We start from the raw sequence: 12,781 nt of genomic DNA, 5'->3' as shown, positions 1-12,781 counted from the left end.
ACGGACGACGACTCACCCTCATCTTTCACTGTGTGATTATGCCTTTTCCATGACCAGCCCCTCTCTCTCTCTCTCTCTCTCTCTCTCTCTCTCTCTCTCTCTCTCTCCTCTCTTCTCTCTCTCTGCCTCTCTCTCTCTCTCTCTCTCTGCCTCTCTCTCTCTCTCTCTCTCTCTCTCCCTCTCTCTCTCTCTCCTCTCCTCTCCCTCTCTCCCTCTCCTCCTCTCCCTCTCCCTCTCCCTCCCTCCTCTCTCCTCTCCCTCCCTCCCTCCTCTCTCCCTCTCCTCCCTCCCTTCTCTCCTCTCTCCCTCCTCCTCTCTCTCCTCTCTCCCTCTCCCTCTCCTCTCCTCTCCCCTCCCTCTCCCTCTCCCTCTCCCTCTCCTCTCCCTCTCCCTCTCTCTCTCTCTCTCTCTCCCCTCTCTCTCTCTCTCTCTCTCCTCTCTCCCTCTCTCTCTCCTCTCTCCTCCCCTCTCTCCTCTCTCCCCCTCTCTCTCCTCCCTCCCTCCCCTCCCTCTCTCTCTCCCCTCCCTCTCTCCCTCTCCCTCCCCACTCTCCCTCTCCCTCCCTCCTCTCCCTCTCCCTCCCCTCTCTCTCTATCTCTCTCTCTCTCTCTCTCTCTCTCTCCCTCTCCCTCCCCCTCCCTCTCCCTCTCCCTCCCCTCTCTCTCTCTCTCTCCCCTCTCTCTCTCTCTCTCCCCCCCTCCCTCTAACGGTGATCTCATTACATGAAGTAGGGCAAAGCCTGGATCCCCCACTGATACCACCACCAAAGCCCCCCAAAGTCTGAGAGAGGCCACGCCGCCGCGCTGCGCGTAGCGATTAAATGTCCCTCTTTTCCTTTTAATCCAGTCGGGACGGGGGAACCCCTTTTGGTGCTTTAACTATAGCATTATGTTGTATACTTTAGCTGTTGAAAATAGCAGATCTACAAGCTCGTAAGCACGGCACGAGTGCCGCGCTTACGAGCTTGTAGGTCTGCGATTTTTCTTTTTTGAATCCTGAAATGTGGTGCAAATATTTGAATATATAGCGAACGTTTTTGACTCAAATCCATGCTTCTGGGGGGTCCCCTGGCTGGAACAACATGTTTTCAGATGGGGGGGTCGGCGGCTATAATTCATAACATTTCTGTGGTCCTTGACATTAAATAGTTTAAGAGAACCACTGACATAGAAACATAGTTTTTTCTTTCTTCAGAAAACTGTCATGATTTAGAAGACATTTATTGTATAGAATGTGGCCTCAGGTCTGAATGGGTTAATTGAATGCCGTCACTTTTCAGAGAATCACCCGCCGCGCGACTCAGAGCAAAACGGCCCCGCGATGCTAGTGTGTGTGTGTCTCGCGGCTCGGCGCGACGGGCCCCACAGCTAGCGGAGGCTGTGTGTGTGTGTGTGTGTGTGTGTGTGTGTGTGTGTGTGGTGTGTGTGTGGTGTGTGTGGTGGAGTCGAATTCCCCTTACCGCGGTCACACGGGCGCTGATTTGTCTGGCCTGATCGTGGGCTTAGCGTGGCCCACCACAGACAATAGCTAGCGCTTTGCCCCTTAAGCACGTGCTAATAGATCCAGCTTTATTCCTGGAGGCAACATTATTAGTTTTGGTTCTGGATGAAAAAAGCCGCCCGGGCCAAAATAAAGATGCATGATGTGATGAGTCAGTATTAAGGCCTTTATAAAGGCCAAAATAAAGATGCATGATGTGATGAGTCAGTATTAAGGCCTGTATTAAGGCCAAAATAAAGATGCATGATGTGATGAGTCAGTATTAAGGCCTGTATTAAGGCCAAAATAAAGATGCATGATGTGATGAGTCAGTATTAAGGCCTTTATAAAGGCCAAAATAAAGATGCATGATGTGATGAGTCAGTATTAAGGCCTGTATAAAGGCCAAAATAAAGATGCATGATGTGATGAGTCAGTATTAAGGCCTGTATAAAGGCCAAAATAAAGATGCATGATGTGATGAGTCAGTATTAAGGCCTTTATAAAGGCCAAAATAAAGATGCATGATGTGATGAGTCAGTATTAAGGCCTGTATTAAGGCCAAAATAAAGATGCATGATGTGATGAGTCAGTATTAAGGCCTGTATAAAGGCCAAAATAAAGATGCATGATGTGATGAGTCAGTATTAAGGCCTTTATAAAGGCCAAAATAAAGATGCATGATGTGATGAGTCAGTATTAAGGCCTGTATTAAGGCCTAAATAAAGATGCATGTTGTGATGAGTCAGTATTAAGGCCTGTATTAAGGCCAAAATAAAGATGCATGATGTGATGAGTCAGTATTAAGGCCTGTATAAAGGCCAAAATAAAGATGCATGATGTGATGAGTCAGTATTAAGGCCTGTATTAAGGCCAAAATAAAGATGCATGATGTGATGAGTCAGTATTAAGGCCTGTATTAAGGCCAAAATAAAGATGCATGATGTGATGAGTCAGTATTAAGGCCTTTATAAAGGCCAAAATAAAGATGCATGATGTGATGAGTCAGTATTAAGGCCTTTATAAAGGCCAAAATAAAGATGCATGATGTGATGAGTCAGTATTAAGGCCTGTATTAAGGCCTAAATAAAGATGCATGATGTGATGAGTCAGTATTAAGGCCTGTATTAAGGCCTAAATAAAGATGCATGATGTGATGAGTCAGTATTAAGGCCTGTCTAAAGGCCTAAATAAAGATGCATGATGTGATGAGTCAGTATTAAGGCCTTTATAAAGGCCAAAATAAAGATGCATGATGTGATGAGTCAGTATTAAGGCAAAAATAAAGATGCATGATGTGATGAGTCAGTATTAAGGCCTGTGGGAACCATGGTGTGAACGCTGAAAAGAGGTCTGCGCGGGAAACATTAAAGATCTGTGACCCAATGGACTACAAATCCATATGTGACCCAATGGACTACAAATCCATCTGTGACCCAATGGACTACAAATCCATCTGTGACCCAATGGACTACAAATCCATCTGTGACCCAATGGACTACAAATGTGACCCAATGGACTACAAATGTGACCCAATGGACTACAAATGTAACCAAATGGTCCATATGACCATATGGTTACATTGGTTTGGTACTGTACATTAAAAACCCATTCTGGGCGGAAACCCGGCCCTTTTGGTGTTTTAAGCATTATGCTATGCTTTAGCTATTGAAAAATAGCAGATCTACAGGCTGAGGGTCTGCTATTTTTTGAAAAATCGTGAAAATGTGCCTCAAATCTTTGAACATATATTCTTTCAGAGCGAACATATTTTCAGATGGGGGTCGGTGGCCAATTACATATAATTTTTGGGCTCCTCAACATGAAATATTGAGCACCACTGACATAGAAACATGAGGTTTTTTTGTACATAGAAACATGAGGTTTTTTTGTACATAGAAACATGAGGTTTTTTTGTACATAGAAACATGAGGTTTTTTTGTACATAGAAACATGAGGGTTTCTTTTCAGAAAACTGTCAGGATTTAAAAGACATTCTTTGTAAATGTCGCCGTCAGGCCAAAATGGATTATACGAACACTACTTGGCATTGTCTGGCATTGTGTCTGTATATAAATATAGGATGGCTATAATTTATGGTGGTACGACGACTGACCCTTCCTTGGTTTTTTGGGGGACAGACAAACAGAGGTATGTACATTGTGGAAGATGAGTTACAACAGTATGGACAGTTACCAAGAATCTATCATGCCATCTGGCTTCACCAGATTGCAGTTTAAACTGCTGCTGGCTTGCATCACGAGATGCTTTTAGTGCTGTCAGAGCATGGTGGGGGTGTGTGTGTGTGTGTGTGTGTGTGTGTGTGGGGGGGGGGGTGGGGGTGGGGGGTACTTTATTTTGGTTTTTTTTGTTGTCCTAACTTGCTTTAGTAAATTTACGACTGTTGTGTTTCTAGGTCAAGCACATAAAAAATTGCTATTTTTGTTATGTTAGGCCATGTTATCATGTTATTGGTTATCGTCGGGCAGTGAATGGCAGGCAGTGAGTGGCCCCAAACTGGACCGTGCAGTGTTTTCGTCGACTAAAACTAATCAAATGTTCGTCGACTAACTTTTTTTCACTGACGAAAACTAAATGGAAACTAAGCTATGATGACTAAAACTAAGACTAAATTCGTCAACAAATAAACACTAGACTAAAATGTTAGGAAGGGACTAGTGGACAAGAGATCTAGTAGAAGTCATTTTACACCTTGTAGATCGGCTATTTTCAGCAAGTGAAAGAAAAAACAGTCATTACGACGGCATCAATGCCCGCCAAAACACATTTTAGTCGATTAAATCAACTGCAGATTTAGTCGACTAAAATCTTATGACATTCAGTCGACTAAAACTATATAGACCAACACAGAAAACATTCCGGGTGACTTAAAATGTGACTGAAACTAAATGAAAACTATTCAAGAGACTAATGACTGAAAACTATAAAATCTAAATTTGCTGCCAATAAACAACACTGCTGGACCGTCATCACCACAACAACACCGTACGCGTTACTTTATACTGTACACCTCTGTACGGTACACGGTACGGTACGGTACGGTACACCGTCTACAGCTCAGAAGCAATAAGTCCCTTTTCATGCATGGGTTTATAGTCCAGGGGTGGGGCAACTGGCGGCCCGGGGGCCACAAGCGCCCCCCCACCTTCACTTAATGTGGCCCTCAGGTTAATGTCAGAATACTGATTATAATATTGGTTCCAGCTGTTTACAATTCCACAACATGCAAACATATAACCCGCTTTATTTACTTCAGTCTAAATTAGTAGCTCAATGCTTCAACACACGTATAATTAAAGGCATTTGAAATGACATAAAAATGTACATTTTCAGGATTCCAATTCGAATCTAGCAAAAATAGCCGATCTACAAGCTCAAAACGTGTCGCAGTGCGACGCGTTTTGAGCTTGTAGATCGGCTATTTTTGCTACGACAGTAATATATGGCCCTAGGGAGTGAGTGTGGAAATATAGTGGCCCTCTCCGTCGTCAAAGTTGCCCACCCCTGGTTTATATACAGTAGACTGGCTCTTCTATAGCTTATATACAAACACACAGATGGGGAAAAAAAAAAAGGAAAGAGAAACAAAAAAAAAAAAAATCTATGGGCTAGATTTTCCTGGTGAACTGAACTCCCCCAAGGCTGTAGGAGAAACAACATACGCAGGAAGTGAGGTGGGATGTTCGGAAAGCATTTAGTGGATCAATAGGCCAGACAGGAGAGGGGGGGGGGAGAGAAACAGAGTAGGGAGAGAGAGGGAGAGAGATAGAGAGAGAGAGAGAGAGAGAGAGGGAGAAGGAGATACCCAGGGGGGGGAAGGGGAGGAGAGACGTCTCGGGGGAACAGCTTGTGCTTTTCCAAGAGTACGGTTACAGTTCTTCTCTCCTCCTCAGCCACACTTGGTTTAGGAACTACTGTATAGGGACGACCAGCTCAGCATTTTTCCTCTGGTTGCTTCTTTCTTTTTTTCCCTCTCCTCCTCCTCCTCTTCCTCCCTTAGACTGTGTCTGTCTGTGCGCTGCCCGGCCCAGCTGTGAGTGTGGACCCTGTCTGGCCCCTCAGCCCCAGTGGAGGATGTGTGTGTGTGTGTGTGTGTACGAGGCTCATGGGTGTGATGTCATAAGTGTCTCCCTGAGGCCGCGGCGTGCAGCCCCCCGCCCGGCCTCCACTGATGATCACTGATCATCCTTTTGCAGCCTAGTGGAGGACGGCCGGCCGGCCGGCCGGGGGGAGGTCGAAGAAAGGCTTCATTTAAGCCCATTCTGAACGGGGAACCCATTTTGGTGTTATAGCATCATGTTATGCTTTAGCTATTGAAAAATACCAGATCTACAAGCTCATAGCGCGCCACCGAGTGGCGCGCTACGAGCTTGTAGGTCTGCTATTTTTCGAAAAATCGAAGAACGACTGACATTTTTTTTAGAATCTGATCTCAGGTCAGAATGGGTTATAATCAGACCAGTGTGTGTGTCCAGTGGAAACCTCGTATGAATCTGATCTCAGGTCAGAATGGGTTAGAGCAGGGGTGTTGAGCACCGATGCCCAATAGATGACGTAATCATCATCATCATTTTTCAACCGCGGTCGAGATCATAGATTTCGACGCCAGACTTTCCCGGTCGTTCATCGCCATCCCCAGTTCCTGCTTACTGTCTGATGCCTGTGTCCCATATATATAGCGATGACATCAGAGGGAACGACAGCTTTCTACCTCTGGTCTGCTTTGAGGCAGGACTACCAGAGGAGAAGAAGGGAAGATATATAACCTCATTGTCAGATCTGTCTGTACTGTAGCAGTGGCCGGTCTACAGGAGCGTGATGCATTGTGCAACTTGTAGCTCTGCTTTTTTCAGTGTGCGACACACGGTGCACAAACAAGAATAAATCAATGATAATATGCTTGATATTATATGTAGTTGCGTACGTACGCACACTGAAAATAGCCAATCTATAGTAGAAGCTCACAGCAGTGCAGCACATTGTGATAATATCCAAATATCTACAAAATATTGTAGCATATCGCGGCACACAACCAAGTAATATTTATGTTGTGCCCGAGTGAGGACCCCCTCTAAAACGAGATGACGCATCTCAAAGGGCTATCCTTTAAACTAGAGAAAAACTATCGTATCGGCCCTTATTTGGTCATATCGGGTATCGGTGAATATGCCAGTCTAACCACCGATCCGACACAGGGGGTAATAAGGGGTTGACACTATGCCAGTCTAACCACCGATCCGACACAGGGGGTAATAAGGGGTTGACACTATGCCAGTCTAACCACCGATCCGACACAGGGGGTAATAAGGGGTTGACACTATGCCAGTCTAACCACCGATCCGACACAGGGGGTAATAAGGGGTTGACACTATGCCAGTCTAACCACCGATCCGACACAGGGGGTAATAAGGGGTTGACACTATGCCAGTCTAACCACCGATCCGACACAGGGGGTAATAAGGGGTTGACACTATGCCAGTCTAACCACCGATCCGACACAGGGGGTAATAAGGGGTTGACACTATGCCAGGTCAATAAAATGTTGTCTTTGGAGTTGCCCCAAACTGCAAGTGCACATTTGAGTGAGGAGTCTGCTGTGAACACAACGATATAGCTAGATAGCTATAAACATTATTCCTGGTCGGTGGAATCGGTATTCAGTATCGGTAGTCACTAGTCACTAGTCAGTCACTAGTCCTACAACTACAACCTATCTCAAACCCTCACCCTAAACCTAACCTCCCACGGGGCAGCACACCTAAACCTAACCTTAACCCATGTCTAACCAATGACTAGTCTAAACTAAGTATGCACCCCAGAATTTAAACATACAATCAAACATATCTTTGTCAAATGAAGGATTACATCAGTACATATAGTAGTATGATGTCTTGATTTCCGAAAATCAACACAAAGGTGCTAACAATCTCTATATCTTTTTCTAAGCCATGCAGAACCACTAACCCTTTGTGAAACCTCCAGTCATACCTGCATGTATTCTTGATTCTAATGTTTTCGCCCTGACGATTGTGTTTATAATTCATGTCAAATATGGCGACGGAAGAGAGCGAACGCTATGAGCCACTGAACGGTTGGTGAAAACCAGCCGAACTCAGTCACCCTCTTTTCAACATGCCCACTTTGAGACACTTCATGAAGCGACAGGTTGGGTGAAAACAAGCAGAACTCACTCACCCTCTTTTCAACATGCCCACATTGAGACACTTCATGAAGCGACAGGTTGGGTGAAAACAAGCAGAACTCACTCACCCTCTTTTCAACATGCCCACTTTGAGACACTTCATGAAGCGACAGGTTGGGTGAAAACAAGCAGAACTCACTCACCCTCTTTTCAACATGCCCACTTTGAGACACTTCATGAAGCGACAGGTTGGGTGAAAACAAGCCCAACTCAGTCACCCTCTTTCAACATGCCCACTTTGAGACACTTCATGAAGCGACAGGTTGGGTGAAAACAAGCAGAACTCACTCACCCTCTTTTCAACATGCCCACTTTGAGACACTTCATGAAGCGACAGGTTGGGTGAAAACAAGCCCAACTCACTCACGCTCTTTCAACATGCCCACTTTGAGACACTTCATGAAGCGCCAGGTTGGTTGAAAACAAGCAGAACTCACTCACCCTCTTTCAACATGCCCACTTTGAGACACTTCATGAAGAGACAGGTTGGTTGAAAACAAGCAGAACTCACTCACCCTCTTTCAACATGCCCACTTTGAGACACTTCATGAAGCGACAGGTTGGGTGAAAACAAGCCCAACTCACTCACCCTCTTTCAACATGCCCACTTTGAGACACTTCATGAAGCGCCAGGTTGGTTGAAAACAAGCAGAACTCACTCACCCTCTTTTCAACATGCCCACTTTGAGACACTTCATGAAGCGACAGGTTGGTTGAAAACAAGCAGAACTCACTCACCCTCTTTCAACATGCCCACTTTGAGACACTTCATGAAGCGACAGGTTGGTTGAAAACAAGCAGAACTCACTCACCCTCTTTCAACATGCCCACTTTGAGACACTTCATGAAGCGACAGGCCTGGCACGACTTGCGTCTTCTCTTGGTGATCTCACACTCGTTGGTGGCCGGACAGCTGTACTCGATATTTCCTGTGGAAGGAAAAAAAAAAGAAAGAACATTATAAACATCTCAAATGAAGTGTCTTTCGGGTGCATAATATATATTTACAAAATGAGGAATATCGTTTCATGGAAACTAAGGGTATATACGCAGCAAAATCCACTGTGCATTTCTTCAGAGTTTCTTCTGCTGCCTGCGAAACCCGCTGTCTCTAGCAGGATATAATATAAAAGTAAGCTTATAGTCTTTCTTTGTCTGCGGCTTCAAACGTCTCCCATATTGTAAACAACATACAGAGCCTGGGAGACAGATACACAGGCGCACGCACGCATGCACGCACGCACGCACGCACGCACGCGCACAGGCACACACACACACCTGTCCCAAGGTGACCCTGTGTGACACTCTGGAAGGAGAGAGGGGTTTAGTGGCATTTTGATGGGGACATGTAAAAAGCACCCCCCCCCCCCCCCTCCGGAGTACCCACCCTCACTTTGATTCACAGATAAATTAGCTTCATTAATGCAGAGCGCCGTCCTCCCTGGCGAGGGTTCACCGCGACCCCTTCTAACCCGCGCTTCTTAACCTAAAGCATGATGGGAGAGCTGCCCTCCTCGCCTCCCCTCAGCCAGCCACGACACGCAGGGCTGGGAGAAAGATGGACACACCGAGGGGTTGAGCAGCACTCAGATCAGGGGGGGCTGGCTAGCTGTGTGTTGTTGGAGTTGCCAATCTTACCCCATTCTGACCTGAGATCAGATTCTAAAAATGTCTTCTACATCCTGACGGTTTTCTGAAAAAGCTATGTTTCTATGTCAGTGGTTCTTCGATAAAAAAATAAATAGCAGACCTACAAGCTCGTAGCGCGCCACTCGGTGGCGCGCTACGAGCTTGTAGATCTGCTATTTTTCAATAGCTAAAGCACAACATGATGCTAACACCAAAAGGGGTCCCAGTTCAGAATGGCTTTAGGCCCGCTCGTATCGTATGGCAAAGCCTGGATGTATTATTCAACTCCGTCTCGACAGTTGTTGGCGCAGTATGGGAAATATTTCCTATGCAATTTAATCCATTCTGGGTGGGAACGGGTTTCAAGCATCACGTTATACTTTATATAGCTATTGAAAAATAGCAGATCTATACAAGCTCGTAGCTCGTAGAGCTTGTAGATCTGCTATTTCTTTTAATGTAGCGCAAATCTTTGAATATATATTCTTTCAGAGCGAACGTTTTTAACTCAAGTCTTTGCTTCTGGGGAAACATGGGTTTTTTTCAGAAAACGGTCAGGATTTAGAAGACATTTGTAGAATGGAGCTGAGGTCTAAATGTGTTAATCACTCGGGTCCTAAAACAGGCAGAAATGCAGACGTATTGTATCTGCGGCCCGTGTAACAAAAGGATGAGCTCTCTCTTTGCTTTCCCTTTTTTTTTATTCTTCTTTTTCTCTCCCCTTCTTCTCCTTCTGCACACCAGGGTTCCAGTTGACAAATTCATTTCGGATCATTACGTCCCATCCCTCCAAAGACGTCCCATCCCTCCAAAGTCATTCCCATCCCTCTCCAAAGTTGTGACGTGACCTCGAAAGAATCCAATGACAAACATAAAAAAAAGACAAAAAAAAAAAAGAAACCTCCCCACCCCCCCCCCTCCTCCCCCCAAGCCAAGCCAAGCCGTCCAGATCCACCTTGATTGAGCGTTTTCGACAATGTCCCGCAACTCTAAAAATGTATTAATGGACACCTAAAAACAGCCAAACCAGGTGTTGTCTGCGGGCTGCAAGACCTGCCAGTGTGCCCCCCCCCCTCCACCCTCTCCCCAACCCCCCCCTCTCCCCAACCCCCCCTTGTTGGTCAAGGAGAAGGTGCCAACATTTGTCAGGATCTCTGGCATCAACGGTACCAGCAGGGTCACATGCGCAGCGAGGGGCCTGTGGCACCGTGCCAACATGTTGGCAGGAGTCGCTGTGGCGTTTGGGGGGTGGAGAGGGGAGGGGGGGAGGGGGGGGTAAAGTCGTTTTAAGCCCGGCGGTACTAGCAGAGGGGAAATGAAAAGCACAGCGTACACAGTGTGTAGAGGCTATGAGAGACACGGACTCAGACAGAGATAGATAGATTATACCATCTTTCTTTGTGAGGTTTTGAACACCCTTTCTCTCTCATGCGTACACAGACGTGTGCATTTTCAGGCAAGCTGACCTTTAAGTCAATGGCTGTATAGCAATAGTTCAGCACAGGCCAACATAGATGTGTTCTATTTTTTTTTTTAGAAAGAGTTGTAAGATAAGAAAAATAATAATAATTAAAAAAAAAAGATCCCAATGTTAAAAAAACATTAAAACGTCTTTGGCCAGCCTGGGCCATGGCTCAGCGATCCAGGCACCTTGGCTGGTAATCCAGTCTGGCAGTGTGGCCGCGGGTTCGACTCCCGATCCCGACAGCCCTTACTGCATGTCTCCCCCACCCCCCCATCTCTCTCCCCATTTCCTGTCTGTCCCTCCACAAAAAATAAACCTCTAACCCATTCTGAACGGGAACTCATTTTGGTGTTAGCATCGTGTCATGCTTTATCTATTGAAAAATAGCAGATCTACAAGCTCATATCGCACCACCGAGTGGCGCGCTACGAGCTTGTAGGTCTGCTATTTTTTTTAAATCAAAGACACTTTTAGAATCTGATCTCAGGTCAGAATCGGTTAAAAAGAAAAAAGGTTACTTGGCGGGCACGACGGACCTTTTTGCGATGACGTCGTCAAAACACCCATTCTGACCAGGTGGATTTGCCCGTATGACTTAAAACTGATTAAAAAACGTGGATTAAACAATGAAAACATAACTCGGAGGGAAAGTGTTCTACAATTAATTAACTCTGGTACAACTCGTGAATAGAAGTCAAAGTGTTTAAAGGACAAATTTAGTTTTTTTCAACCAAGGTTCATGTTTTAGGATGTCATTAGAGAAAGTAAAAGATGAGTGTTCTTTTTTTTTCATTTGCTGCTTTCTTTCGTTTTAGGGATTTTAGCTCTTTTTGACAGGGGGGGCGGGGGCATTCGAGCATGGGGCTAAATATGTATTTTTTAACACAATTTTATGGTGATTTATTTTTGTATTATTTACTATAGTCCTAATAAACCCCAGGAAATTACATCTGGCCACAGCAGATCACAGGATCTACTGAATGTGATCTACCTACTGGGCTTATATACTGTTATAGGCTAAATATGTCAGTTTGTCTCATTCAATAGATCCTGTGATCTTTTGTGGACAGATGTAATTTCTTGGGGTTTATTAGGACTATAGCAAATAATGAAAAAAAAAAATTTGCCATAACATTTTGTAAATAAATACATATTTAGCCCCATGCTCGAATGCCCCCGCCCCCCTGTCAAAAACTGCTAAAATCCCAAAAACTAAAGAAAGCAGCAAATGAAAGAAAATGAACACTCACCTTTTACTTTCTCTAATAACAACCTAAAACATGAACCTTGGTTGAAAAAAACTAAAGTTGTCCTTTAAAGTGTCAAATGACAACAAGTCGTCTCAGGACACTTTACATGTAGAGCAAAAGGACCAATAGATCAAAGAGCAAAGACATTTTGCAACAATGGTAACGAAAAACTCCCCCTTAGGAAGAAACGTCAAGCAGAACCCGACTCTAGGGGCGGGCGGCCATCTGCCTCCACCGTACTTTAACTGCCTATACAAAACAATTTAACCCATTTTGACCTGAGATCAGATTAAAAAAATGTCTTCTTCTACATCCTGACAGTTTTCTGAAAAAGCTATGTTTCTATGTCAGTCGTTATCTGCTATTTTTCAATAGCTAAAGCATGACATAATGCTAACACCAAAAGGGGTTCCCGCCCCAAAATGGGTTTTTAAGACACAATACAAATCAAAATGAGTGTTTCAGCATTTGTTTTGAAGAATATCTTGTGTTATCTGTATGTATTATTAGTAGTTTAAAGCTTGCCGTGGCTATACAATATACATACATCTCAGTCTGAAAGAGGGACATACAGTGCATCCAGATTAAGGACGGTATAAACATGGCCCCCGGCGACCCGACTACGGATAAGCGGTTGAAGATGGATGGATGGATGGATGGATGGAACATGGCCTGGTGTCTGACTCTGAGTCGTCTCGTTGGCTCTCTCCTTGGTGGAGGACACGCAGACCCCGT

The 12,781-nt window shown here is 45.0% G+C and overlaps 1 protein-coding gene across 4 annotated transcripts in view; it reads right to left on the bottom strand.

The window, feature by feature from the left end:
- LOC310877261 (steroid hormone receptor ERR2-like) overlaps positions 1-12,781 on the bottom strand; it is a gene marked incomplete at its 3' end in the record, with an annotated part of 79,557 nt that overhangs the window by 35,315 nt on the left and 31,461 nt on the right. For all 4 annotated transcript variants that reach the window (XM_083791066.1, XM_083791067.1, XM_083791068.1 and 1 more), the window contains one exon: positions 8,515-8,631. In XM_083791066.1, coding sequence (XP_083647192.1) covers positions 8,515-8,631 — 117 coding nt within the window. The remainder of the gene's footprint in view (positions 1-8,514; positions 8,632-12,781) is intronic.

Source organism: Protomyctophum parallelum (assembly GCF_964188405.1).
Source record: "Protomyctophum parallelum genome assembly, chromosome: 19".
Lineage (NCBI taxonomy): Eukaryota > Metazoa > Chordata > Actinopteri > Myctophiformes > Myctophidae > Protomyctophum > Protomyctophum parallelum.
Note: the sequence above shows the minus strand (reverse complement) of the source record. Positions and strands in the feature narration are given on the sequence as shown.